The sequence below is a fragment of the Dermacentor andersoni genome, chromosome 4 (genome assembly GCF_023375885.2).
Source record: "Dermacentor andersoni chromosome 4, qqDerAnde1_hic_scaffold, whole genome shotgun sequence".
Lineage (NCBI taxonomy): Eukaryota > Metazoa > Arthropoda > Arachnida > Ixodida > Ixodidae > Dermacentor > Dermacentor andersoni.
The window spans coordinates 90,602,358-90,629,474 of NC_092817.1; the positions used below are offsets into that span (position 1 = coordinate 90,602,358).

General features: G+C 47.0%; 1 protein-coding gene across 1 annotated transcript; it reads left to right on the forward strand.

The window, feature by feature from the left end:
- The first annotated feature begins 17,799 nt into the window (after positions 1–17,799).
- Positions 17,800–19,009, forward strand: LOC126536449 (very long chain fatty acid elongase 7-like). The gene has a single exon (XM_050183409.2). It carries the CDS (start codon positions 17,974–17,976, stop codon positions 18,775–18,777), a length of 804 nt encoding a protein of 267 aa, XP_050039366.1. The 5' UTR covers positions 17,800–17,973; the 3' UTR covers positions 18,778–19,009.
- The last annotated feature ends 8,108 nt before the right edge of the window (positions 19,010–27,117 follow it).

A 27,117-nucleotide genomic window follows, 5' to 3' on the forward strand; every position in this document is an offset into this window, starting at 1 on the left:
TGTCCAATAACATCTTTAGAATACCAGGCATGTACATTTCTGGACCATACTAAATTTAAGACTTTCTTGCGTTCTGCTGTTTCGAAACTTGCCAATGCCAATGATAAGGAAATCGCTTCAACCATTTGCTCAATTCTAGAGGATTCCCGGAAGCAAGCAGAAATTGTCATCCCTTCGGCTAAAGACACCGCTTGTCGTTGGTGGAATAATGAGTGTACGCGGGACTATAGAAAAAGAAAGGCCGCTTGGAAAATGCTTCTGCATAATCAGTGCCCGACAAATTGGAAAAATTATCAGTTTCACGCTGGTGTATTTAAGCGTACTGTTAATCGAGCCAAAGAGGAATACGATATTAGGAATTACGATTATCTATTAAATTCAAAAATAAGTGTGGTCTATTTGCATTCCTTCGTGCTAAAAAGGTGCTACCAACATCCTTAACATTAGACTCAATTGTTTTTTGGCCCCGCAAGAACTGAGCGCCTCCCTAGAAGAGATTGCCGAAGGCTTAGAAAATCAATTTACGGCCAGTCTTCAGGCTATTCATTATAGATTAGATCCTTGGGATGGGTTTACTCCAATTTCCTTAGCTGAACTTAATGAGACTGCACTATGTTTACCGAATTCAGCCCCTGGCCCTGATGGTGTCACGAATGCAATGTTAAAGATATGGTTACAAGAATCGCCTAACGTTCTTTTAGACCTGGTGAGTTATTCAATATAAATATACTTGGATTCCGTTGCAATGGAAGCTCGCCAAAGTAATATTGATGCTTAAGAAACAAGAAGGAAGGTATGTATTGGAGAACATTAGGCACATTGCGCTTACACCAAACGTAGTAAAATTCATTGAGAGGCTTCCTCACCTTCGTATCATGAAATTTATTAATTATAATTCTATTCTTAGTCCCTGTCAGATTGGTTTCAGGGCCGGCTGCTCCATCTGGCATGCCCACGTCGACTTAGAAAGCCGAATACAACTCGCTCGACGTCATAAGCAATACGCTGCCTTAGTGACGCTCGATATCGCTAAAGCATACGACACTGTGTAGCACACTGTATTGATCAATCGGTTAACACCCTGTGGTGTTCCTGGGTATATAGTAGCGTGGATTCAGTCATACTTAGGTGAAAGAGAATTCTATTGCTACGAAAGTGGCGTTTCTTCTTCTAAGCACAAACAAACGAGAGGCGTACCGCAAGGCTCTGTCCTTTCCCCGGTGCTTTTTAATATTCTCATGAGCACACTACCTTGTCATCAAGACGTAACTACTTATGTTTATGCAGACGATATTGCGTTTATTGCATCTGCAAACGACATCCATACCCTATACCAACGACTGCAAACTTACCTTTATGCTCTGGAGAGGTGGTTAGATGTTAGTCACTTTATACTCAATGCCAGCAAATGTGCTGTTCTCGTTTTTTCGATACGTGACATAGTGCACATTTCATTGTCTTACCACCTTCAAGACATACCACAGGTGGAATCTGTTAAATACCTCGGAATTATTTATAACGCCTCTCTCAACTGGCGCTCACACATAGATCATGTGACTGGAAAAGGTACCCGTGCAATTGGCATATTGCGTAGGCTGAGCAGTCGTCGTATAGGATTGAGAAGAGATACACTCCTAATGAATATTGTGTGTACGTTCGCCATGTATTAGAATTTGGTTGCGTGTTCTTCTCTGGAGCTCCAGCGTACATGTCCCGTCCTCTAATCCTCTTAGAAAGAGAAGCATTACGTCTGTGTTTAGGTCTTCCTAAATTTGTTGCAAATTCTATTCTTTATCTAGAATCCCCTGTTCCCCCTCTTTCGTGCAGGTTCCGGCTTTTGACAGTGCAGACGTTCTTAAGGATTTATGAATCACCGCTGCATCATCCCCAAACAATCTTTATTTCACAACCTGCATTGCATTTTGGTGCAATCTGGCAGCGAGTACCATACTCCGCAAGTTATATTCGTGCAAAAATTACTTGACTCTTTGCGCGTGCGCATATGCGATGTACTTCCTTTTCCCGACAGAGCTGTTGCCACGGGTATTCAATTCGATGACATTTTTCCTAATAATGCAAAATTACTTCCACACCGTATTCTAGACGGTATATTACAAGATCATCCAAACAATCGTCAAACAAACATTGTACTTGCGACAGATGCTTCACAATGTGAAGAAAAGTCAGGTGTAGGAATATTTTCCCCGATTCTCGATTGAAAATTTTCTCTTCGGCTGCCAGATTTCATACCGATCTTTTTAGCCGAATTCATGCCCGTGGTGCTGGCATTACGCAAATTAGGACCATCAATTACGTCAGCCGTGCTAGTCACTGATTCGTTATCATTGTGCTCATCCCTTACTGTTTCTAGTGATTCTCGCGTGATGAGGACGTTTCAATCATTGGTACCTGAGTACTTGAGAAGCGTGCGTTTGATTTGGGTGCCTGGCCATAAAGGACTAACTATAAATGAAATTGCAGACTCCTTAGCCAAGGAATCGATAAGTGGCCCGATTCTCCAATGCTGCCATTTGACTGCTGATATTACTGCTGCTAGATTTCGCAGGAGTGTCATTACACAGGCAGTTTCAAGGTCCGCAATTACCAACTCTGTGGATTACGGACATCTCCTGCACCCTTGGCACAGACATTCTTGCCGAATACGGAAAATTGAAGTGTCCATCACGAGGCTGCGCTGCCGTATACCTGCATTGAACTTCTACCTCCACAGGTCTGGTCTGGTCCCCTCACCATTATGCTCATTCTGTGGCGAAGCGGAGACAATAGACCATTTCTTGTTGTCTTGCAGGCGTTTTTCTATTATAAGAAAACGACTACTCGAAATCCCGCTTCGCTCTATTGGTGTAACTTTATCAGTGCCTGTGATCTTATCTTTTGGAGCCTACATTATTGGGTTCAGTCGCAGAAATGTTTGCTTGGCAATCCAAAATTACCTAATTGAAACCAATCGATTTCCATGTTAGACTGATCGTTCTCCCTCCCAACCATAGCTTTCTTTGATTCCTTATCTATTACTAATTATTATTATTATTATTATTATTATTATTTTATACCCGGTTTTCTCCTGATTATTTCCTTTTTTCTCCAAACACAATACCTTTACTTTTAAACTCCAACGCTCAAATTGTTAACTCCCTTGTAATTATTATTATTTTTATGCACCTAATTGAACCACCCGATTCATGGCCAATCCTCCACTGTAGGTATGTGCCACGGCCACTCAGGACAACAACAACAACAACAACGACCAGAGGTTGTTATAGCAGCGAGCAACGTGCCCGACACGGTGGCAGTTAAAGCAGGTAGGTCGATCGTCTTCAGTTGTTCAATCAGCAGGGTTCCGCGATCATGGAGCGAACCTGAGCGGACTTCCGCGACAAATCGCGGAAGTCCGACTCACCGCTACCGGATAACGAGCGAGTATGTTCGCCTCATGCTGGACACCAAAGCCTGGTCGTTCGTGTGTACGGTCACGCGAACGGTGGCGCGTTCGAACGAGGCCTCGCGAGATGGTCTCGCAGAAGAATGGATCGGCGCAAGCACGGAACGTCCGCGCCCCTGCCGAACCCGAACCAAAGAGGAAGAGCCTTTTCCTTCTCGCGCCCAAGTAACCCCGCTGTTAGCTAGCGTTAGCTGGCGTTAGCAGAGCCACACTCGCGCCATCTCTCGCAGTGTGCTTCAACCACACCAACTGTCGCGGGCATCAAGCCAAGCGGCGAAGCCGGATTATAGGAGACGGGAGCTATGCGGGGAAATAACATATCAGGGGACGCGTGAGAGTCGTGCATCCCCACACATCATCCTCCTCATCATCAGCCCATGAAGCGAAGACGAAAATGATGAGAGCGATGACGACGAAGTGTGGCGACGGGATCTAAACACAATATTTTGCTTATTATCGGTTTCTTCCAAGTGTGCGATTACTTTTTTGTTCCTCTCTTCTTTATCATATTACCACCCGCTTCGTGGCCTATCCCCCACACTGGGTTTATGCCATTAAATAAACAAATCATCACCGTCATCTATCGCGATTGGGCCCCTTGTTCGCAACATGTGCCCAAGAAGGTGAAGTGAAGGCAAATCTGGAAGAGAAGACAGACGGAGAAAAGAGACGGCTGCCATTATCTAACGATCTGGTGCATCTGCAGGTGTGCGTTACCTACTCCTTCCAGAAGCCCTTGGATTTAAGTGGACGGAAGCATCAACCGGCCAGCAGTCGAGATAAGCCAGATACGTATATAGCATTGGTGGAAAAACTGGAGGACGCCTAAGTTTTGCCTTCAAGACTGGAACGCGATAGCGTTATCGCACCCCGTTCGCACCACCCACTCATTCACCAATCACGCGGTGAGCGCCGAGCAACGCAGCGTTCCGCACGTCAACGAAACGTGCGCGTGAACCAAGGAACTCGGTGTCTCGCAGGGAGAAATGATCTACGCGAGCGAAACGTCGTGATCGGCACGGACAGCTGGGACGCGACGCGCCATGAAGGCGGACGCGGTCATGGGGCTGAAGCCTCGATGGGATCGTCCTCTATCTCGCTTGGGAGCACTACGCAGACGCATGACTCCTCGCCAGCAGCACGGCACGCATCGCAGGGGACGCTTTCCCGCCAGACGCGCTACGGAGCAGCGATCGCGTCAGAGGCGCCCCGCATCGGACGCTGCACCTAGGAATCGCGCTGTGAGCGGAAAGAGGAGCCGCGTCGCCTAAACACTAGGGTTCGAGTGACGCACGCTGGAAGTTGTAAGGGGAGAGAGCGAGAAAACTTATTAAACGCAAGGGTATTGCGGCATCCTCACACCGGTCCCCGCACAGCCCCAGTGCGCTCAAACGAGACGAAGGGGAGAAGCGGGCGAGTGGCGCTCCACCTGTCGGGGCAGCGCCATACATTGCGAGGAGGGGGTCTTCTGTGTTTGCCGCAAGATGGCTCTGCGTGTGCGCCAAGCCCAGAAGAAATGTAGCGCAAACGTACTTCGCTACGCGTTTAACTGCAACTTCTGTAATTTAAATGCTCATAATTACCGACATACACCGCAGTATAACTTTCTACAGCACGTTTCTAAGGCAACACCGCATTCACTAGAGGCGCTTTTGTACCGCTTTGAACCATCGAACTCATGGCTGAGTGGTAGCGCCTCCGTCTCACACTCCGAAGACCCTGGTTTGATTCCCAACCAGCCCATCTTGCAAGTTGTTTTTATTTATGAATTGCCTTCCGCCATTTTTCGTTCACGGCCAACGCCGCCGATGGCAATGCCGACGACACCGGCTTTTCTGCGACACGAGCTCCTTAACGCTGTTTCGTTCAATAATGAGAAACGAGATTGATACGATCGGATCCGTTACATACATAGGTAGCGCTACAATGTAGGCAGAGTAGCTCTGAGGAGAAAAATTGAGGAGATGCATACAAAAATGCTAGAATGAAAGCATGTATAGCATGCCTGGTTAACAAAAGCTGGCTGGTTGAATATTTGTCACCGTCTCAAAGGGGATGCCAAATATCATCATCATCATCATCTTGGCGGGATCACCTCGGTGAGCGGTCGGGACGGCGGCCAGCATGCGCTTTCCGGTTTGGACACAGTCGCATCTTGCAACGAGGCCCGCATCACTGCACTCGAACAGCGCCATGCCCGGTTTGATGTGCGCGCTTCATAGGCAGATGAGGGTGAGTCCTCACTGCGTTTGTAGTTCTTTCGTGCAGGTGCTCTCGCGTTGGCGGTGGCGCGGGCGTAAGGCGCTCGTCGCGCTTTCGCTCGCGAAATATACCATGCGGTAACGACGCTGTCTGGCACATACGGCCTCACCGTAACGTCAGATATACCTATGACCCCTGGTAAGCTGCGAAGAGCCCTTTACGTTCAGCACAGGCATCGCGTGCTTGCTATCGCTGTCCTCGCCACGCCCATTGAGCGAGACTGCACCTTATAAAAGGCCGTGCGCATTATGGACTTGTTTTAGTGAATGTGCAACGAAGCTACCAATTTTTGTATTCCCGCTCCTCCCTCCCCTAGTGTACGGTAGCAAACCATGCTGTAAACTGGTTAAGCTCCATTCCTTTCCCTTTTTTTTTTCTCCCCGAAGAGGGAAACATCAATTCTAGAAGAAACATTGGATAAAATGGTTGATGCCAATGTCTTCAAAACGACTCATCGAGCTTGTAAAGCAAGCAGTCTTTAACGGAGCAGCTGCCAGAATAATGACGGCCTAAAAGATAATCTTCAAGAACACTTAAGTTTCAAAACAAGGTACAAGGAAAAAGAAAACTTTATAATTAAATGTCAAATCAAATGCCATGCTGCCGACACGACGGGCGTACAGGTGTTTCGCCGTTGTCCTGCTCAATCTACATGATTCATCAGGACTACGTCGAAACACCTGCACAACTTTTAGAACCTTATTAAACTGACCAAAAGGCAACGCACGATGATGCACACAAAAGAAGCGAATATGCATATGATGCACAAATATAGTCTGAATGAACCATTCTCAAATAGAAAAGTGCACTACCTCTACAGAGCTTACTATTAATACATGCTTTAGGCCAACCAGCTGCGGATATAGGTTACGCAAAGCTATACATTTGAACTAAATAAATCTAGCCTGCATATTTAAATGTGACATAGCCTCCTATATTTTTTTCATGCCCGCAAAATGGTGCAGCGGAGACCGTCCGTTGCCCTCTCCCGTCCTGCTCGATTTAGGCCACGGCTTTTGTCCCGTGACCCGCCTAGGCATCATGCCACTGTTGTGGCTGCTGCTGCCACCCAACCTCTCTCTCCCTTCCCCCTTGTGGAGTGCGGTTTAGGTGTACTCTATTGAGAGGCAGTTGCCGCGCTGCACTTAGCCCCACCTTTCACACCCCAATCAAGAATCTCTTTCTCCGCGAGATACGCTCGCGCCCCATACAGGCTATCGCATACCAGACATAGCTAGACGTCGAGAGGCATCGAAGCACCCACACAAACCGACCATTCAAGTAAGAGTTGTGCTGTTTGCGTCGTGCTGGCTGCACGTAAGCATGGGCGTTTTGAGACAGCAGTACGCTGATTTATATTTTCTACGTGATATATCAGGGATGCATGGCATAATTTGCGACAAGTGTTTACAAATGAAGTGACCGTTTGTTTACTAGATTTTCCGTGACCACGTGTTAGTTGTTGGCGTCGTTGGAATGTATATAGGTGTGCTACTTAAAATCAGTGATTTACGATGTATAGCTCTTACCATTTCTTTGTTACTTTCCTTTCTTTTTATACCCACTCAGTTGTCAATCTGCAGTGTGGAGTCGGTTGCGGTGTCCCTGCATCCGACAATATGCCGCACCGCTGCGTGCCACGCTGTAAGTTATGAAAAAACAAAAACAATGGAGGCCGGGAATATCGTTCCACGAAATACCAATCGATCGGGAACTGCGCGCAAAATGGCTAAAAGTCTGTTGAGGGAACTGAGCGCCGAATACAAAGTCGGGCCAATCGACTGTATTCAGCCGACACTTCAGTTCTTGTGACTTCAAGAAAGGTTGTAAAATTCGCAAACTTAGAAAGAAGCTGTCCTTACCACTTCCGGAAAATATCCGGCCTACTTGCAGTCTTCTAAAAAAAAGGAGAGAGAAGCGAGGCATCAGTGAAAAAGCGCGAGGCCGCTGTGCTAATGAACCCACCACTGCCGAAGCGAAGAGCAGTCATTCGTGACTACTAAATAGGGTCACGTACGCATCCATTCAACGACTTGCCGGTCGTCGACGTCGCCTTTGACGGTTCATCTCCCGTAGACTGCACCGCTACCGAACCGTTGCCAGCCGTGAAAATGGCGCCAGCGAGCGCTGCGCCACTGCGACTGTGCAGGTGGACAGAGTAGTGCAGGTTTCCTCACAATTCTCGGTTTCGACAGTGGACAAACGAAAGTAGAAACGTAAAGAACGAGACTTACATGCGCGTATTGAGCGGTTCAAGAATACCGTCGATAATGGCAAACTAGAAATACAAAAGCTCAAGGAAGTGTGCTTTGTTCCTGCATTCCTCTAAGTTGTCGAGAAAGAGAAGTAGAAAGACTTGGCTGCGTCAGTATTAGTAGAACAAGTTCCGAATTTCCGGCAGAAGATACCAACGTGGTCTGATCTGACAGTGCGCCATGCTGTGGTTTTGCGTAACCTCTCCACTCGCGCATACGAGCATATCTGAACTACAGGCATGCTCCGGCTAACCAGTCGAAGCACTCTGGAGCGTTTTATGGGCTCATCATGGGGAGAAGTTGGCGTGACGTAACTCGTGAAGCAAAGGTTGTCAACCGAGCTCGCTTCTCTCCCCTCATCGCAAGCCAAGGTGTGCTCGTTAATTGTAGAGGAAATGCGCGCGAAACAGCGGCTACTTTATCACAAGCAAAGGGACGCCTTCATTCGCGAAGTAGACTTTGTTGGGAGCTTTCCTAGAGAAATAACAAATGAACCTGTGCTGGCCAACTCGCTTCTGTGCTTCGTCCTCAACAGCCTTTCACTTTCGTTGAAAATACCCGTGACCTACTTTTTCACAAAAAATTGCAGTGGCCACGAGCTGCATGCGCTTATATACAACATATCCTGAAGGAAGTTGAAGACATAAGATTTTTTGTCGTGCGCGTTGTCACCGAAAACCACAAAATCAATGTCTTGGCGTTCCAACTTCTACGCAACGCAAGCCCAGGCATCGCATTGAGCCCACTGGACAACCGAATCGAAAGATTTTTCTAGCATTCGATCAGGGCCACTTGATCAAAAAACGTGTGATTGCAGTTTTTGTCGCGTGACGTCGGGAAAGGCGGCGAAATAATGGCGAACGACTTCAAGAGACTACAAAATGCAGCAAGGCAGCCCTGTAAAGCCAGTTAGGTATTTGACCAGAAAACACGTGTTCCTCACAAATATTGAAAAAAAAAATTAACATGAAAAGAGCAATTGAAGTTTTTCCTCCTCTCGTGAAAGCTGCACTGAAGCTCCTGCAAAAGCAAGCGGGCCACACACGCGATGTTTCGCGGGTGTCAGACCCACGGTTGTATTCAAGGACACCGTGCACCTCTGGTTCATGCTCATGGACGTGAGAAATTGTACCCAGCACATGCATCAGAACAACGCCGACTTCAAGCAGCTCGAATCTACAAGCGATGAATGGCTAAACTTGCTTCAAACAAGCTTCCTCGACTACCTGGCCAATCTTAGAAACCAGTGCCTGGCGAAAAACTTCTTAACCAAGGAGTTTTACGAAAGCCCGGTGATGACAACTCGTTCAAATGTCGAGTGCATTCGATATATTCTTGAAGACATGTGCTTTATTTTCTTTCAACGAAGAAAGTGTGGTCTGTCCCAATCGAGTCGTGTTTTGGCTGGTCGAGGAAGTCAGCAGGCTCCAATGATCAAACGAACGCCCGAGCTGTTCTCTCGGGTATTGAGAAGACCGGCCTCGCGTCGTCGTCGTTTACGAGCAACATAATGGCAGCAGAAGGTAACTATTGCTTGTCGACGCTGCCGCAATAGAAAAACACAAGGAAGGGAATAAGAGAGGTATTCCCTGCAAAAGCACGTAGAGAGCTCACAGAGCGACTCAACCGAGAACAGCCCCTGCTTCCTACTCCAGATGTCGCAGCATTACCCATGGTCGGCGGCTACATGGCAAGAGCTGTACAACAAAAGATCGAATGTGAGGAGTGCGCTAGCCTTTTATCAAAGCCAACGCGTCGACGCCCTCGGACTGGTTGATAAAGCACCAGGGCCGCGGTGGACTGAACTACCGATCTGGAGAACTTTTAGTGGTTCTCTATACATTCGAGAAGTTCATCCAAGTTCTTCTCGCAAGATGTTGTTGTTTACACGTCTTCATTCACATTTTTGCCCTTAAGGGGCTGCGGTGAATTGACTTGGGAAGTGGAGGGAGTGAGAAGGTAAGGGAAACAGTGATAAGGGGGACTTCATTATCTACATCATGGGGTCTGATGCTTTCGCTGGTTCGCTCGAGATAAAGAAGCCTGGTGCCAGTGGCTGGAGCCTCAGGATTATCCAGGAATTCGTACAGTGACCGCCAGAGCTCGTTGGCGGTCGCTGCTGCTTCTCGCAAGAAGAAGGCACATGAATTCCTCTTTGGAGAAGTCTGTGAATAATGCCGCTGAAATACTGTGCGAGCGCAAAGCCTTGATGTGCTCGACGCCGGGACACCAAGATAACTTGCTCAAATTGTTGCTGCCAATACTATTTTTCACCCAATATTTACAAATTTTGCAATGAAGGCGACCGACAAACACGACATGGTTAAAGTGTTCGAAATAAAACCGCTGTCACGAAACACCCTCAAGCTGGGAGCTGCATATCACAGTTGGGCGCCTTTGGGTGAAGGACCTACTTTCCAAAACATGTTTTGTATTGCTTACTTCCGATGCACATCGCCTACAAACGTCAATTGAATCTGCAAATTTATTTTACAGTTCCAAGTCTAATACGAACGCCAATATACGTGTCTCTACGTGCGCGCGTGCACAAGCAGCATCGTCGCGTCTTCTGCTCTGGTACTGGTTGGATGGATGGATGCTGTGAGCGTCCCCATTGAAACGGGGCGGTGGTTAGCGCCACCAGGCTATTGTTCAAAAACAAGAAAGGGGCTGACAGATGGAATAGCACACGAAGATAGGTCCTCCTATCGAAACGGTGGCCAGCCTGTCTGAGGCACTTCATCCCTGTTTACAAACTTTATACCACACCAGGCTATTGTTGTTATTTTGCCTTATGTCCTACCTTTATTTAAAAGAAAACAAAGCAGGCAAACAAACAAGGTAAAAAGAACCATTCCCAGCATCAAGCTTTGTTAACCACTATAGGGAACTCTGTTTTTGTACGCCTCCGTTGTTTGGGATACCCCTACTTTTCTGCCCCCAAAGTTCTAATCGCCTCTTACTAATCTCTATAGCGTACACGTTTGCTTTCCCCCTACTCTCGCTGAACCCGAATGCTTCCAGGAGGCCAGAGGAGTCTAAACCAACCGCTGGGCAGACAGCTTCACATCCTAATAAAACATGTTCCATCGTTTCCGTAGCTTTACTGCAGCATGCGCATGCTTCTTCTTCCTTGTTGTACCTTGCTTTACAAGTACGCGTTCTAAGGCATGCTGATCTCGCTTTGAAAAGCAAAGAGCTTCTATTTGAGTTATCATAAAATGTTTCTTTCCTGATTTCGTTTTTTCCTCTCAGGTAGTTACTCACAGCAGGCTTCTTTTCCTTTGCCGCCATCCATGAGATTGTCTCAGTCTCTCTGACTTTGCGTTTGACGTTCTTTGTTGCCATGTTACTTACTATACCGGTCGCTTATTTTCTGGTAAACTTCACAGTTCTTTTCCTCCACTATGAATCGTTCTTTTTCTTGTACAAATACCTGAACACTCTAGCAACCCATTTATTACCTTCCATATTCCTAAGTCGTTGCTCCAAATCAATTTTACCTTCTCTCACTTCAAAACTTGCCCAGCCCATATCACCCTGCACAGCTTCATTTGTAGTGTTCGCGTGAGCGCCCAATGCGAGGCGTCCCACTGACCTTTGGCTGCCATGGAGTCCTGGTTGTACCCCTGAGTTCAAGCAAACAACCGCTTTCCAGATGTAATTCCTAGAACCATTACACCTTTCCACATACCTCGGAGCACCTCGTACCTATTGTATCTCCATGCATACGCTCTGTGTTTCATTATAGCCGCATTTCTCTTCCCCTTTACCGTTATTATTTTTTCCTGTGTCTCCAGATATCTATCGCCTTGTTTATCATACACCAAGGTATTTGTATTATTTTACCCGAGGTATTTCCTGGCCTTCTATTAAAAGTGTCCCTTCACTGTTTTTATTAAATACTAGGCATGGGCAGGCAACGCGATCTGGTGAAGAGTGCATGAACTAGACGGTATTCACGGCGCGCTTTGTTCCTCATATAAGAAGTTATGGTTAGGGGGAACCTCAGAGCGCTAATAACTGTGCGTGTATTTCCAGTTTCCCAGCATACATTTTTACACCATACAGAAACAAAGTTGCGGGCATCAGTAAAGCCACAACTTATTTATCCAAGCAACGCTCTTCTTTCCCTAATGCCAGAGAATTCATAACTATAGTTGAATGCTACTTTAACGATTCCAGTTATTTTTTTAACTTAAACGTAACTGAAATGTAATTTCATTATTTACGTTTTTCTTCAACCACATTCATAGGCGAAATATTAACCCTATGGGCACTAGCTTCTTGGTCATTTCCTCGTCGTCGTCGTCGTCATCATCAGCAGCAGCATCATATATTTATGTCCAATGTAGGACGAATACCTTTCGTAATGATCTCCAATTACCGCTGTATTACGCTAGCTGATTCCAACTTGCGCCAGCAAACGTCCTGATTTCATCACCCCTCCTAATTTTCTGTCGTCCTCGACTGCGCTTTCCTTCTCCTGGCAGCCATTCTGTAACCATAATGGTCTGATTATCCATCCTACGCATTGCATGGCCTACCCAGCTCCATTTGTCCCTCTTAATGTCAGCTAGAGTATAGGCTATCCCCGTTTTCTCACTGATCCACACTGCTTTATTCCTGTTTTTTAACGTTACACCTACTCGTTCCATTGTTCTTGGCGCAGTCCTAAACTGGTCCTCGAGTTTCTCGACCTCCAAGCTTCTGCCCTATATGTGACACAGGTAGAAGGCAATAATTGTAGACTTTTCTTTGCAACGACAATCGCAAGCTTGCAGTCAGGATTTAGTAATAGCTGCCCTATGCACCCCAACCCAACTTTATTCTTCTGCAAATTTCCTTCTCGTGATCAGAGTCCCTGTGAGTAATCGACCTAGATAAACGTACTCCTTCCCCGACGTAGGTGAGTGCAATTATTTGAGGAAAAAAGTATCAAGCAATAACACGTTGTCCTTCATAGTGAGAGCATGGCGCTGTCGCAGCAAATGAATTCAGAGCCAAAGAAATCGCTGAAGCCTGCTATCGTGTGTATTCCCGAGTTATAGTTGTAAACTGGATGATTCGGCACTCTTAAACTTTGTGATTTTCAAGAATTTCTGTAAAGAAATTGATGGCCACACTAACAAGAAATCTGCTACTTACAGCTAGTAAATCTGAACATTTCAAATGCAATAAACGCTATCAAATTCAGTGCAGTGGATAGCCTAGCAAAACGGTTTCTCCGTTCCCTGGTGTACTGGGAAAGGCGTTCCTGAAATAAAGTTATCTCTTAACTAAGCTTTGATAGCGAGCGTTTTCTGTTAACTAATTTTAGTTGACATTCAGTGCTGATCCTCTACGATACTATAGTCGGTCTTATACGCGTACCGCTGCTTTTTAAGATGAGCGTATGCCAAGCAGACAATTTTACTGCAACGGCACTGAAAAGCTGGAAACTACGTTGTTTGGTTCGTCGATGGTTCTTATTACGCCACTGTTGTCGTACTGCTGTCGTTATGATGCCTTCGTCGCCATGCTACCTACCTGTCAGCAAATTCAGCGCCACCATATATTGAAACAAAGAAAAAGGAGGAGGAGGAGGAGGAGGAGGAGGAGGAGGAGGAGGAGGAGGAGAGAAAGAAATGCAGTAGATCAACCGGACGCGCGCCCAGTTTGGTACCCTATACGTGCGAAACGAATGCATTGCACAGAGGGCATCGACGGTGATAAATAAACTAAGCGGATAGGTTCGGCCCCAGAAAACAACGTTGTTTGAAGATGATGACACAAATTATCCTCATGCTTTCTTAGGCGACATGGCAGAGTGACTACGACGGCGGCGTTATGATGATGGTAGCGGCTCTGCACCAGCGCTTCCTTATCCGCCCATTGACTCCACGGTGTCCTGACACTCCTCCTACGCACTGTGGAAGTCTGTCAAAGCGAAGCTTTGGCGAGTCGGCAATACGAAACGCAGCATGCGGAAACGAGAGGCGTCGCGTTATTCGTCGGCGAATATCTCTGCTTGGGATGACGCCCCGCCACCGTCATGCTAGGCAGCGGAGAAATGCGACACAGCGCCACCACCGACCACAGCAACTATACTTTCGGGTGCCACCAAGGATGTTTAAACCTCCCTGGACACCACACACCTCTCGCGCGAGAACACCTGGGTTTCGAAGAGCTACGTTGCGTTTGGCGATGAACGCGTCCCGCAACCTGATTAGATACTGAAAGCCCATCCGGGTAGGCAGTAAATCTATTCGCTCTAAAAAGTGGCAGTTTCATCCGAAGGGTTATACACTGACAGCGATATCATTAATGTTGTACTCTAGCTCCTCGGACGCTGTTCTAACAATACTTGGGGGCAACATGTTGGTGCGAGGCAGCACGCGAGGTAACAGCTCCTGTGCAGCAGGAACAGCGCCCTGCCAGCTAGCAACTCGGTCTTAATCAGGAGTCCCTAGCATCTTTGCAGTCTGTATCACTCCGACGGTACACGAGATGAAACCAACGGAAAGCTGCCGGCTTTTGACAACGCTCAGTGAAAGCATAGTATAGATAGTTCTCACTGATGTTACCCTGGTCGCCATACGAGGGTACTAGCGCGTTGAGAAGCTGCGTAAACATGAAACGGGACAGCATGATAGCACGCCTGGCACACTTTGTACCGAGCGACAACAGTTTTAATCCGATGAAAACAATAACTATAAAAGAAAAATGCAATACGATGCACGCGTGGTGATAAGGGGCGTCACTAACGCCAACGTGGTCGCCATGATCGGCTACTAGGACTATGAGAAACTGCGTCTGTGACGTCACACGAAAACAATCTATAGCGTTATATTGACATTTGCTATTCGTTCCGCTTACACCAGTCTTTCAAAACGGCTGTTCAGAAGGCACTTCGGTGTGTGCTTGCACTGCACTGTCTCCGCTGCCGAGTTTGTCGCTAATGCCGCCAAACGCATTGCGCGACCCTGGAGGCCTTTTAATCATAGTGTTTCACAGAAGCAGTAAAGGGATCTGTGGCGCTAATGTCTACGGGAGTTGCAAGCTGGGCAGTTCAGCCAGCATGGGAATGATGGATAGTAAATGGATTTGCCTAAACTTCGCTATTATGGCGGTATATGGCTTCGTGACTTTGGAAAGGGATCAATTGTAAGAAAGTCTTGCGTTATGCACATTTGAATAAATATTCAAATTCTCCGATGGCAGGATTCTAACACAGGATCTGTAGCACAGAAGCCAGATATTGAAGCCACTATGCAACGGATGCATGGACAAGCAGCACCACTGCAATTAGCAGCGATTATGGCCACTTACACAGTCTTATTACCCTCTGCATAAAAAAAAAACTATAAATTGCGACGAAACTTAGGACAATTGAGGTCTGTATAAAGCGTATTAAACGAGGCCACAAAAACGTTTGAAGCCCCGAGCACGAAGATTTGACATATCTATGTACTACCCATCATTCCCATGATGAGCGCCCTCTAGTAATTGTAGGAAACTACGCTTTGAACCCTCCGTGCACTAGCTGCGATGCGCCGTTGATATCGTGAGAGCACTTTGCTGGCAGTAGCTTCGATGGCGGGAACACGCCTCGTGTGCCCGTATAATTGCTATCGAAATAAACAAATGTTCATCAGTGCCACTAGGTATAGAACTCCTGCCCTTGCGTCAATGTGCTGCTCGTAGCAGGACGCGTTTGCCACTGAGCCCCCCCTCAAAATTCACTTCGTCGGAAATGTTCTTGTTAGAACATATCTTGCTGACGTTACCGACATGTTTCCGCTTCTTTACCTTATGGTAGTGAGGCGGAAGGAAGACCATCTATCCAGCCAACCATCCATTCAACGAGAAAGCGATCGAGTCTAACGCCAGCAACAAGCCGGTCGTCTGGAAGCAGTCATAGAGCTACAGATGAGCGTGCCTCACTACTGTGTCACGATGCTGAAGGCCTAAGTAGTCACCTTCAATCTCATTCGCAGTACTGTGGAAAACATGAAAAAAAAAATACGCCTCCATTCCACCGTGTGAAAGTGGATGTACAACGAAGCTGCTGCCGACGTCACACACCACTACCGCAAGCAACGTACGTCACGCCCGCATGCACGTGTGCGGAAGTGCAGCATGCATCCGCATTCTTCTAGGCCCTCTGCCAAGCGCAAGTGTATTATTGAACTAAATGAATGTTTAAAAGTAAAATGCGTCAGAAAAATGCGTAAAGCACGACTTAACACAAGCTGCAGACATGATAGCTTCGGATTGTTATTCGAATAGGTGGCGGAGCCGTTAGAACCGCATACATCCTTTCTTTTAGGTAGTCCGCCAAGCACAAGTGCATTTTTGAACTAATTGAATTTCTCAAAGTACAATGCCTCAGAAAATTCGCAAAATACGACTTACGCGCAACCTAGAGACATGATAGCGTCGGATTGTAATTCAAGTATACGAAAAACACAATTATTTTACACCGAAACTCAAACACAAAGCCTTCCAGCTGCCGTTCGGTTTCGTGTGAGGAAAACCGTGCACCCGGACATGAAAAATCCCGACCAACTAGAGGGTAGCAGCTTCACTGCAAATATTAAAAAAAACCGAACCCTGTTGCTTTCCAAACTTGCGTTTAGCATGCTTTGGCGGCAGTTATTTGCGCACTATGTTTGCACTACGTTCATAAGTGGCGCTCCCCTTACTACTGTGCGTTACCAAGACCTGCTAAAACCACTGGTCTTAGCTTAACGTGGGAGCGCGAGCCAACCGGTACTTCGAGCGCCACTTCTTCAAGAACTAGTTCGGAAGGAACCCCGCAGAGAGTCTGAGACCAGAGGCGCAGCATCTCAAACGACAGCGTCTACGTCTTTGACCAGAGATGCAGCGTCTCAACGACAGCTCCTACGAACGCTAGCTGTCACGAAGGAAGAATACGAGAACGCTTTCCTTACCACTGTGACACCCTTGGGGTAATGCCCGATATCACCGCTGTGCGATGGTACCCGCGTGAGGCGTTTACCATTGCAGTAGACTGGGATATCTTCGGGGTCAACACACAATAACGGTAAGACGCGAAACAATGTGGTTAGATCCCAAGGAAAGGTGAACGCTTTAATATATCTCATGCACAGGTTTTTGGGGATGCGTGGCGCTTACATTTTCGTCATTTGTTTTTCCATCTTTGGAATCTTGCTCCTTGACGACCTGTGTAAGCTCTTCTGAATTCATTTCTATTTTCGCTCGCGCAACCTATTATTCACGGCTTTCAGTCAAGCGTGCAATCCAGGTCATAGCCAAAGTTACCCCTGCCTGTCAAGGCTGAACCGGCGTTTTCGTCCCGCAGCAACAGGCTCAAACATTTTCCCCAGCGATGCGTGCATGAAGATAAGTAGAAATACAATAAATCGGTCACTCGACTCGGTTCACCGGCGGGACCACCACCTTCTCCATGGGCTGACGCACACCTTGACAGCTTTCTTCCTTTATTTTTCTGAATACAGGGCCATCAGATCTCCTTTCTTAATTCCTCACATGTCACGAGCCCTCGCACTTCCGCCCGCTACGCTCAATCAAGCCTTGCGCAGAACTAGCAGAGTGCCGACAGTGTAGCCTCTGACAGCCTCTCTCGCGCGCGTGCCTTTCACCCTAGTTTCGGATAAAGAAAGAAGGCGGGACGGGCTGTCTGGAGAGAAAGCTAGAGGCCTCGTGTTCTTGCGCTTCTTCTTCTTCCGGCGCTCGAGCGGCTCATAAAACTGGGGACCACGTGTTGCAGTGGCTATATATGCTCTCACTTCTTTATCGTCTACTTTTGCCGCCACAGTAGCCCCAGGAAAAGCCGCTAGTTTTACGTGGCACTACTGAACGCGCCGTTCGGTCATATCGCGGTGAAGCTGCAGGAGACGACAGACCGGCTGTGAGCAGTATGCTTTTGTGATCTTGCAGGATTCTCATCGAGGAACGGTGCTTGCAGGAATCAGCTTCCTTCTTGTTCGACGAGGCCTACGCACGATGTCGACCGCAATGACTTCGCATGCGCCTTTCTTCTCTGACGACGCCAGCCGCGTGTGGCTGCCGAGGCGCGACCACCGGACCGAAGGTTGGCCGTTGACCGGCAATCCCCTGCCGCTCCTCGTGATCACGGCTGTGTACGTGTACTTCGTCAAGGTGGCCGGTCCCCGCTGGATGTCGCGGCGCAAGCCGTTCGAGCTGAAGGCCTGCATCCTCGTCTACAACCTGTCGGCCACCCTCCTCAGCGCGTTCTTCGTGTGCCGTTTCGTGAAGCTCGCTTACTGGGACCTGGGCTACACCTTCCTGCAGGACCTAGACATGATCGACTCTCCAGCCAACCTCGAGATCGTGCACTTGTCCTGGTGGTTTTACATGTTCAAGGTCTCCGAGCTCGCCGACACCGTGTTCTTTGTGCTGCGCAAGAAGAATCATCAGGTCAGCGCGCTGCACGTGGTGCACCACGTGATTGTCGCGTGGAACATGTGGCTGGACGTGACCTACGGCGCCCAGTCCCACGAGATGTTCGTCACGTGCCTGAACACGTTTGTGCACGTGTTCATGTACACGTACTACTTCATCGCGGCGCTTGGTCCAGCCTACAAGCGTTTGCTGTGGTGGAAGAAGTATATGACCATGATGCAGATCTCGCAGTTTGTCCTTCTGTTCGCGCACGCCGTCGGCATGGTGTTTGCCAAGGGGAACTACGTTGGCCTCTTCGTGTGGCTTGAGGTGGCGCAAGCGATCCTATTCTTCGTATGGTTCGTGGTGTTCTACATTCAGGCTTACTCCAGGAAAAAGCTGTAGGTTCATGCACCACTACGGCAGTGAACAAACGCGCGGTTTCTTTTCCTTTAAGCTTCTTGAACTTTAGCTATTCGCGCCATTTTGAAAGTAAGGAGTGGCTGAGACTTACCCCAAGTGTGTTAAATATACTGTTACAGGCTTATATGAATGATCTTTGCAGACAATATTGTTTCTGTACCTAGTCACTTGGTGTGCTGTGCTATATCAAATATAGTTTCGTGGTTTACGTGTTGTTCCTTGGCAAAATTCGATGAATTCGCACGTTTCTTAAAAAGCGCCGCCGCGTTTCATGACCGTGGTTGCGGCCTGGCTGTTCTCTTGCCAAATAGGCCAACCAATGACAGCGAAGCATGCGCCACTGGGTTCCTTGCACCACCACGAGATGGCGCTCGCGTCCGAGCATTCGAGGCAGCGGCGGCCGGCCGTGTGGGGGAAAGAAAAAAGTGTCCAACGATTATACGATACTCCCTAATGGGAAACTTGAGCGCAGCTTGATACGTGTTTTCTTTTCGCCATATATTGAGGCAAGGAATTTGAGACCGAAATCGCCGTACCGATTGGCAACGGGCCAGTGCCTTCAGCACCTTCCCAGAGGGAGGGGCAATATGGGAACGCTGGCATTGTGAGCGAGCGGCATCGGAGCCAGCTGTGGAAGAAGACGATGACGAACGCTCGAGCAGTGGCACGAGCGCGTTCGCGCGGTTACGCCGAGGGACGCCGACGCTCAACCCAGGAACGGGCGTCTAAGAACTGCGCTCTAAAGAAAAGAGCCAGAAAGCTCGCCTTCACGTATCCACGGGTGCACGTTAATGCGGAAGTAAAGGGTTCTTGCGGATACAATGGATTCGAATTGCCATGTATGTATGCGCATGCTGCCTCTGAAAGCATGATGCGTTCAAGGCGTCAGTGGTGTGCGCTAGTAGTTAGCTACTCCGCTTAACAAAAGGCTCGGTATTGACCTTTCTCGCGGCGATCCCGTGTGCGCTGTCATATTTGATCACGTGGTGACGCGTCAATTGTTTGCCTGAGCTTCCTCCGTTGCCGCTGTTGCCTCCCTGTTTACAACGGATGTGTATGACACCAATGCGGCTCAGCAAACCACTGTTTTAGGAGATATCGTAGACGGTGACTGGGTAGATGACACGAAGCTTTGGCCATAACTGCGGAGAAAATGTAAAAGCGCTTTAGGAGTGATTAAGCCATGTCCAAACGGCGCCAGCAGCGTATATGGTGCCAGCTTTCCAAGCTATCCAAGCTTTCTGCTTATGAATTGAATCAGGATCAGTGTGTTGTGCTTTTCGTTCTTTATTCGTAAAATACTTTGAAGCAGCGGCTTTTCACATTTATGACTCAGTAAAGTTTCTCGGTGCGGTCATTATCTTATTATTTTCTGCCTAATCGCTCGCGGGTGTGCACAGTTCTAATAGATCTTTTCTTACTGCGCACAAGGTTTGAAACGTAGCTGTTCTATACATTGTAATACCTCGTAGCAAAGATGAGTTATCGCTAGTAACTCGCTTACTCTTGTGGACCGCCGCGAAACATTCAGCTTCGACTATTCTTGTGCTGTCAGTAGTGTAGTCCGTCAATCCGTCATTTACTATATATATATATATATATATATATATATATATATATATATATATATATATATATATATATATATATATATATATTACGTCGGAAGGATGAAAGAAGAGAGAGGAAAAAGAAGATCGGAGACGCTGGCTGCTGCATGTTGTTGGTGGTCCGCCATCTTAACTACTCTGACTCAGCCTGTATATATATATTGTAAATATATAGACTTTCTATATTCGCAACATCCCCGTAACATATTGGAGGAGGTGCGGGGTACCACGGCTGGAAAAGGAGCTCCGCAGTGGACGTCGCATCACCGTCGGCACCATGAAAGACGGTGGGCACGCGGGATCAACGTCGTTGCCGCCTCCAGCGTCACCGTCACCAGCTACATCGCTGTCACCTTCGGTTGTGGTTGTGCAACCCAAGGATCCTGGAACTTTCTGCGCGACCGATGGCGCCGACGTCGAAGAGTGGGTGTTTATGTACGAACGCGTGAATGGAATCAACAGATGGGACCCAACGCTAATGCTAGCTAACTTGTTGTTGTATCTAAGAGGCACGACGAAGGTGTGGTACGAAAGTCTTGAAGAGGAGATAACCAGCTGGGACCAATGCAAACACGTTGACAGAGTTGTTTGGCAAGCCAGCTGGTCGTAAAATTGCCGCAAGGCAGGAACTGGACTCCCGTGCCCAATCCCCCACGGAGTCCTACGTTTCATACATCCAGGACGTACTGGCACTTTGTCGTAAAGCCTATCACGACATGACAGAAGCTGAGAAGGTCAGGCACGTGCTTAAGGGCATTGCTGACGACGCCTTTTCTCTGCTCATGTGCAAAAGCTGCTCTACAGTTGATTCTATCATTAAAGAGTGCCGACGATTCGAGCAGGCCAAAAGCCGACGTGTCCTGCACCCATTCATTAGACTTCGCAATAGTGCCGCAACTTCGACGTGTGAAGATCAGTCCGAACAGCAGCATGCGTCGCCATCAGAGGACGTGGTGCGAATCGTTCGACGTGAACTGGATGCGATGGCGCCCGCAGCATTCTGTTCGCATAGCCCTGATGCTACCACTTTTCCCAGTCCTCTCGTACAAGCCATCGTTTGCCAGGAGCTTCAAAACATTCGTGTACATTCTGTATGTGTGATCGCAAATCCCAGCGCTAACGAACGCCTTCCTACTATTTTCGCTCCACCCCGGCGCTTCTCTCCGCGTTATCGCAACCCGACTGAGTGGAGAACTGTGGACGACCAGCCGATCTGTTTCATTTGTCGCAACATTGGTCATGTCGCCCGATACTGTCGCAACTCGTGGCCCTCAACACCTCGCACGCCGACCAACCTGAGCCATTCTGATGCAAATGCCCGCAATGTTTCGCCCACCACCGAGTCTATAGCAGCACCGACAACTATGCTAGGAACACATGGTGCAGTCGCTAAACATCGCCGCGCGGACACCAGTCTCGTTCTCCACAAACACGTCGTCCAACTTTCCGTTCGCCGCAGCCACGTCGCCTTTCGTCTTGTGTGGCGTTTGGCCGCACCCTTTCGGAACTTTGACAGGATGAATATGTTAATAAAATAAACCTGGCTAGTTTATATGGTGTCCCAACTAACGTTAGCCAATGTGTTCAAAGAAAAAGAAAGCTTAAAGAACGTGTTATGAGAAACGATTTTAAGAACGTTTGGATTTTCAGACCTCTGACGACCGAACAACCGGCGCACTGCGTGAGAGGAAGTTACTCTACCACTGAGCCACGCCAGACAGACAAAGAACTTTAATGACAAGGTCCTGAGAAGCTTTGCCCTAGGGCAGAGCTGCGGGCCGCTCCCACGTGGGGACTGGTAGGCCGAGCCGTGTCGTCCCGTGTGATGATGTGTCATACAATATGTTCTTACTGATAGGCCTGTATAGCCAATGGAAAACTCCTACGCAAGACCGAAATGCAGAATGAACAATTTCCTCAAGATCGCATTTCGCTCAAATGATTGAAACCCTCTTAAAGTACATTTACGATCAAGAAGAATGTCAGCCGGATTGGTATGAACTTTTGATTAGGTGTTTTGTTTACCTTCTCCTTTGAAATTTTTGTTGTGACGGATGTTGTTGCTTTGTGTGATATTTTCTTTGTATGTACTGTTCGGTGACCTGTCATTGGTAATGAACATATGGTGCTCATAATATTGTAAATAATTCCTCTGCATACATCATTTCATTCATTGTAATGAATGCCATGTTTAAATAAAAAGCGCTGAGCCACGCCAGCGCTTTTTATTTAAAGAACTAGGGAGCTTACCAGCAAGTATGCGGTCTGTATGGTGAACAACACAGCAATAAAGAACGTCAAGCGGAAAGTCCGAGAGGCTGAGATAATCTGATGGGTGGCGGCAATGGAAAATAAACTTGCCATGAGTAACTACTTAAGAGCAAAAAACAAAATCAGGAAAGAAGCGATTTATGATAACTCAAAGGAAAGTTCATTATTTTTCGAAGTGAGATCAGGATGCCTTCGAACACGCCTTTATAAAGCGAGATATAAGAAAGAAGAAGAAGTATGTGCTTGCTGCGGTAAAGATAGGGAAACGATGAAGCATGTTAAATTAGAATGTGAAGATATCTGCCTAGCGGTCGATTTAGGAATCACTGGCCTCCTTGAAGCCCTTGGGTTCAGCGAGAGCAGTGGAAAAGTAAACGTGTCCACAATAGAGATTAGTAAAAGGCGATAGGAAGATTGGTGGAAGAAAAGTAGCGAAACGACAAAGAACGGAGACTTACAAAAGCGAAGTTCGCAATAAGGGGTCAGAAAATTTGGTTGTGGGTGTTCGTAGTGCTTTAACGGCAGCAACGGAGGCGCACAAGAACAAAGTTCACCGTAGGAGTTCATAAACTTAGGATATAGGAATTAATCATGGGTTTGTTTTTCTTTTTTAACATAGGTAGGACATTAGGCAATAAAATAACAATAGCTTGGTAGAGCAACCCACGGCCCCGTTCCAAATGGGATGCTCATAACATCCAACCAACCATCTCTCTTGTTAGGCCTCGATGTGTTCAGAACGAGAAGCGATCTTGTAAACCCCCCAAGGCTATCCATAATACTCAGTCGTCGAAGCGGCCTGAAACTAAGTGAAACCGTGTGCACAGTCATTTGCTACAAACGAAGTCATTGTACAAAAGCAAGGCGAAACTCTCTTCGAAGTGGGTGGCCGGCACCACCGCCATGTTTCCCGTAAATTACGCAAACCACGCAAAGAAGAGAGCGTTAAATCTGACAAATTGCGTGCGTACGTACGCTACACGCTATGGGTCAGTAAGCGTTCTACGCATACGAATTTGATCCTGCTATTCTGCTAAGCCCACTGTTCTACTGAATCCGATATGACTCTAATCACGCTAAACTAAAGCTGTCTACCATTGCAGGCAGAAGACGAAAAGAGGACACGATCGCCGTGTATTAGACACTGCCTATCCCGGCTGCGTGTTGCGAGCTGCCTATGCCGTGCCTCTCTGGAGGGTACGTTCCAGATTCACGCATCTGACACCGTTACAGGACTACAAATATCCCCATGTCACCGTCAACCCGAGCCATCATTTAGCGGTCGAATTTGCCCACTTGCGGAGGTACGGAGTTACAAAAGTTACTGAGTAGTTATCAGTGACGTTGAAACAAATACCAATTTTGAGAATATAGCTTTTGTGAACACTGGTAATATTGGCTTCGTCGTATGACCATGCCTCACCGGTGATGTAATGCAGTGCATGGCAAGAGAGCCGATTAATGCAATCAGAAACTTTGTGCTGTGAAGTCAGCGTGGCTCTTTGCGTAGAACAACCAGATTTTAACGAAGAACAATTATAAAGAACTCACAACTAGCCAGATCTCGCTGGCCAGACCGGCACGCTTGTGAAATTCCACAGCGATAAGGCAAACAAAAATGTGACGGGGAGTATTTAGCGCCAACTTTCCCATTACGCATTTGTCATGTACAACAAAGAATGTCAGGCGTACAAAATGAACTTGCGGCAACATCGAAGCTTTAGCTGCTGGGGTCGTTGCGCAGAAACCAAGGACGAAAAAAATACATTAAGCGTCAGCGCATTATACCCAAATATACATAAAGCTTTTAAAACATTTGACAAAGAAACAATAAAGCAGCATTCGCGATAGAATAGCTTAGTTCTCATTAAAAACAGTCGCTATGCTTGCCCATTAAATAATCGGCGTTGGAAAAGATTATAAAAAAAGTGCCATTTTGTTTTCTTTGCGCTTTACTTCTTATAAAGCTTGACCATAACATTTCACTAGCTAATCTCGATTATTACTGCAATGCTTTATAATAATAAAATTGAATCAACGTGGCTAATATCAAGGCGTTTCAATTTCTTCGCGAGCGCAACAACAACATAGATTGAACATCCAAGCATGCCAATAATATTTGGAGACGCAATAATGCGCACTATAAAAGTGGTAGGTCGCCTTACATAACATGCATGAAAGACGGTTTCCACCGGTAGAACAGGATGACAGGAGTATGGGATCACCGGAGGACCAGTCCTAGCACCGCGCCAGCCCTAATGGCAGCAAGACATTCTCATTCTGCAAAGGAAACGTTGACGCTGATACAAGAGCAGAACAGCTGTGGGGACGGCTATGAAGCAAAGCGCCACGTGCGTAAAAATTTTCCGTGCTATACGACTCGCCTCGAATAAACACTCTTGGCACGCGGGATCGTACACAGCATTTAGGATTAAAAATGCAGTGATGCATAAAAGGTAATAGTATGTGCTTACTTTACACTTTCCGCGCTAATGTAACGGAAGTAATGAACGTATGCAATAAACGGGGACCAAAAGGCGCTAGTATTTGGCACAGAAATATCCGATAGGAGAGTTTCATATCTTTCCCGGCGAAATTCTCTTGTCGGATATATTTGTGCGTCCAAGGCTGTTAGAATGATTACACAGTTTTCAACTACGTCTTTTGTCATCGCACGCCTAGTTGGAGCTCCGTTGTCAGCCTCTATAAATTTTTGCAGAGCCCTAACGGTGAGAGTGTTACGAGTGCGACAAGAAAACGCCTTTAAGAGTGTAAACATTTTTACAGTGTAGTCATATTTCAGGGTATGTTCGTTCTCTGCACCGCAGCGCTTTGTTAAACGTTGGCTGCAGCTTTTCTCTTATCTAGCAGATACAGTGCGTGATGAAAGAAATTTAGTCATTCCCCTGACAGTATATAAAAAGAAGTCTCTTACAACATATCGGTTTCTCGGACGGAAGGCTTTGCAGTTGTAGAAAAATTCGTCTTGGGGGAGGGGGGGGGCGGGTCCGAACCTTGAATTAATGTCTGATACCGACGAAAAGAGGCAGTCGCTCTCCCATTAGAGCTAACCAAAAGGCCAGCAGATCGCAAAGCGAGGGAGAATAAAGCGACGAACCGAAGCACAGCGGTATACCGAATATGGCGGATGACAATTGCGCCTTTCATGGCTACCTTCCAGCTTGCGCGCTCCCTCGGCCGTTATTTGCCATATTGCACCATATTGATCACTACCTATATATAGCAGGATTATGAAGCGCACAGACTTCAAATAGTTTGCGTTTAGCCTTCAAGGTCTTCCCATGAGGTTGAGCTTCTTTTGCCCCACACCACGCTATTCAATTAGGCCTACAGAGGAGTAGTAGCGTATCAAATTAGAGTTTCAGCTTAACTTGCGCGTGTTGCTGTTACTCAATTGTGATGCCACGATGACAGTAGTGGATAGAAATAGCAGTTTTGGTAGCGCCGCCTTTCGTCGTCGTATAACCGCGACGTCCTAAGGTGTTTTTTTTTTTTTTTTGTAATAGGCTAGCACATTTAAGTATATGCCATGCGTACAGGTTTGGGCAGCAACGAGAACTACACGATGGTAACGTTTGTTACGTTTTTATAATAGCAATAATGCGACAAAAAGAAAACCGTTGTTTCAAGTTCAAACCATCATTACAAGATGCCACCATCAACGCTTGTGCCCCCCTGGTTGTCCCCGGTGTAGTGGTAATACGATAACGTGCACTTCAGGCCACTCCCATTTACAAGTGAAAATGTAAAGCCGACAGCGTTGTTGAACACGACGAGGCTTCAGACCTAGGGAATCAAAATGAAAAGCGTTCATCTTTACAGGCTGCTTGCGCAACGCAGGAACTAAACGGGTTCAACGGTTATCTGTTTTCTAGTTCTTTTTTTTTGTGTGTGTGAAGTGAAATGGTAAGCGTGCTGAGAATTTATCTTCTGACTCGAGGTCTCCATTTGGCGACAGCCGTTTGACAGTGCAGCATAAGAGAATGCAGCTATTACAATTGTGAAGAAACAAAGAAATTAAACATACTGGAAAGTAAGCCGGCACTTGACCAGGGCGACACAGCAGATATATAAAGAAAAGACAAGGCATTGGCCAACAAGCAAGCCTTACATTTTGAAGCCAAAATTGGATCAATAGACGTAACTGCAATCCAGCTGAATAAGTGAGCCAATTAAGTAGAAAATTAGCTCATTCAGTGAACGCGAAAAGCACGCTATACGATATTGTGCCATGAATGTTTTTTTAAAATATTATTATAGGCGCGCAGGACAGCTTTGGCCTCATGTTTAATGCCAGCTGCTCTTTATCGCTTTGTCAAAAAGTCATTCTTGTAAATGTGAGTGTCTGTGCGCCCCAAAGCGTGCTTAGTATTTTTGATCATTAATATTGTTTTTTATTTGCATTACAAACTTAACTTAG

Bases quoted from the DNA above. Each gene is read 5' to 3' on its own strand.
- LOC126536449 (XM_050183409.2), top strand. From the start codon at position 17,974: ATGTCGACCGCAATGACTTCGCATGCGCCTTTCTTCTCTGACGACGCC.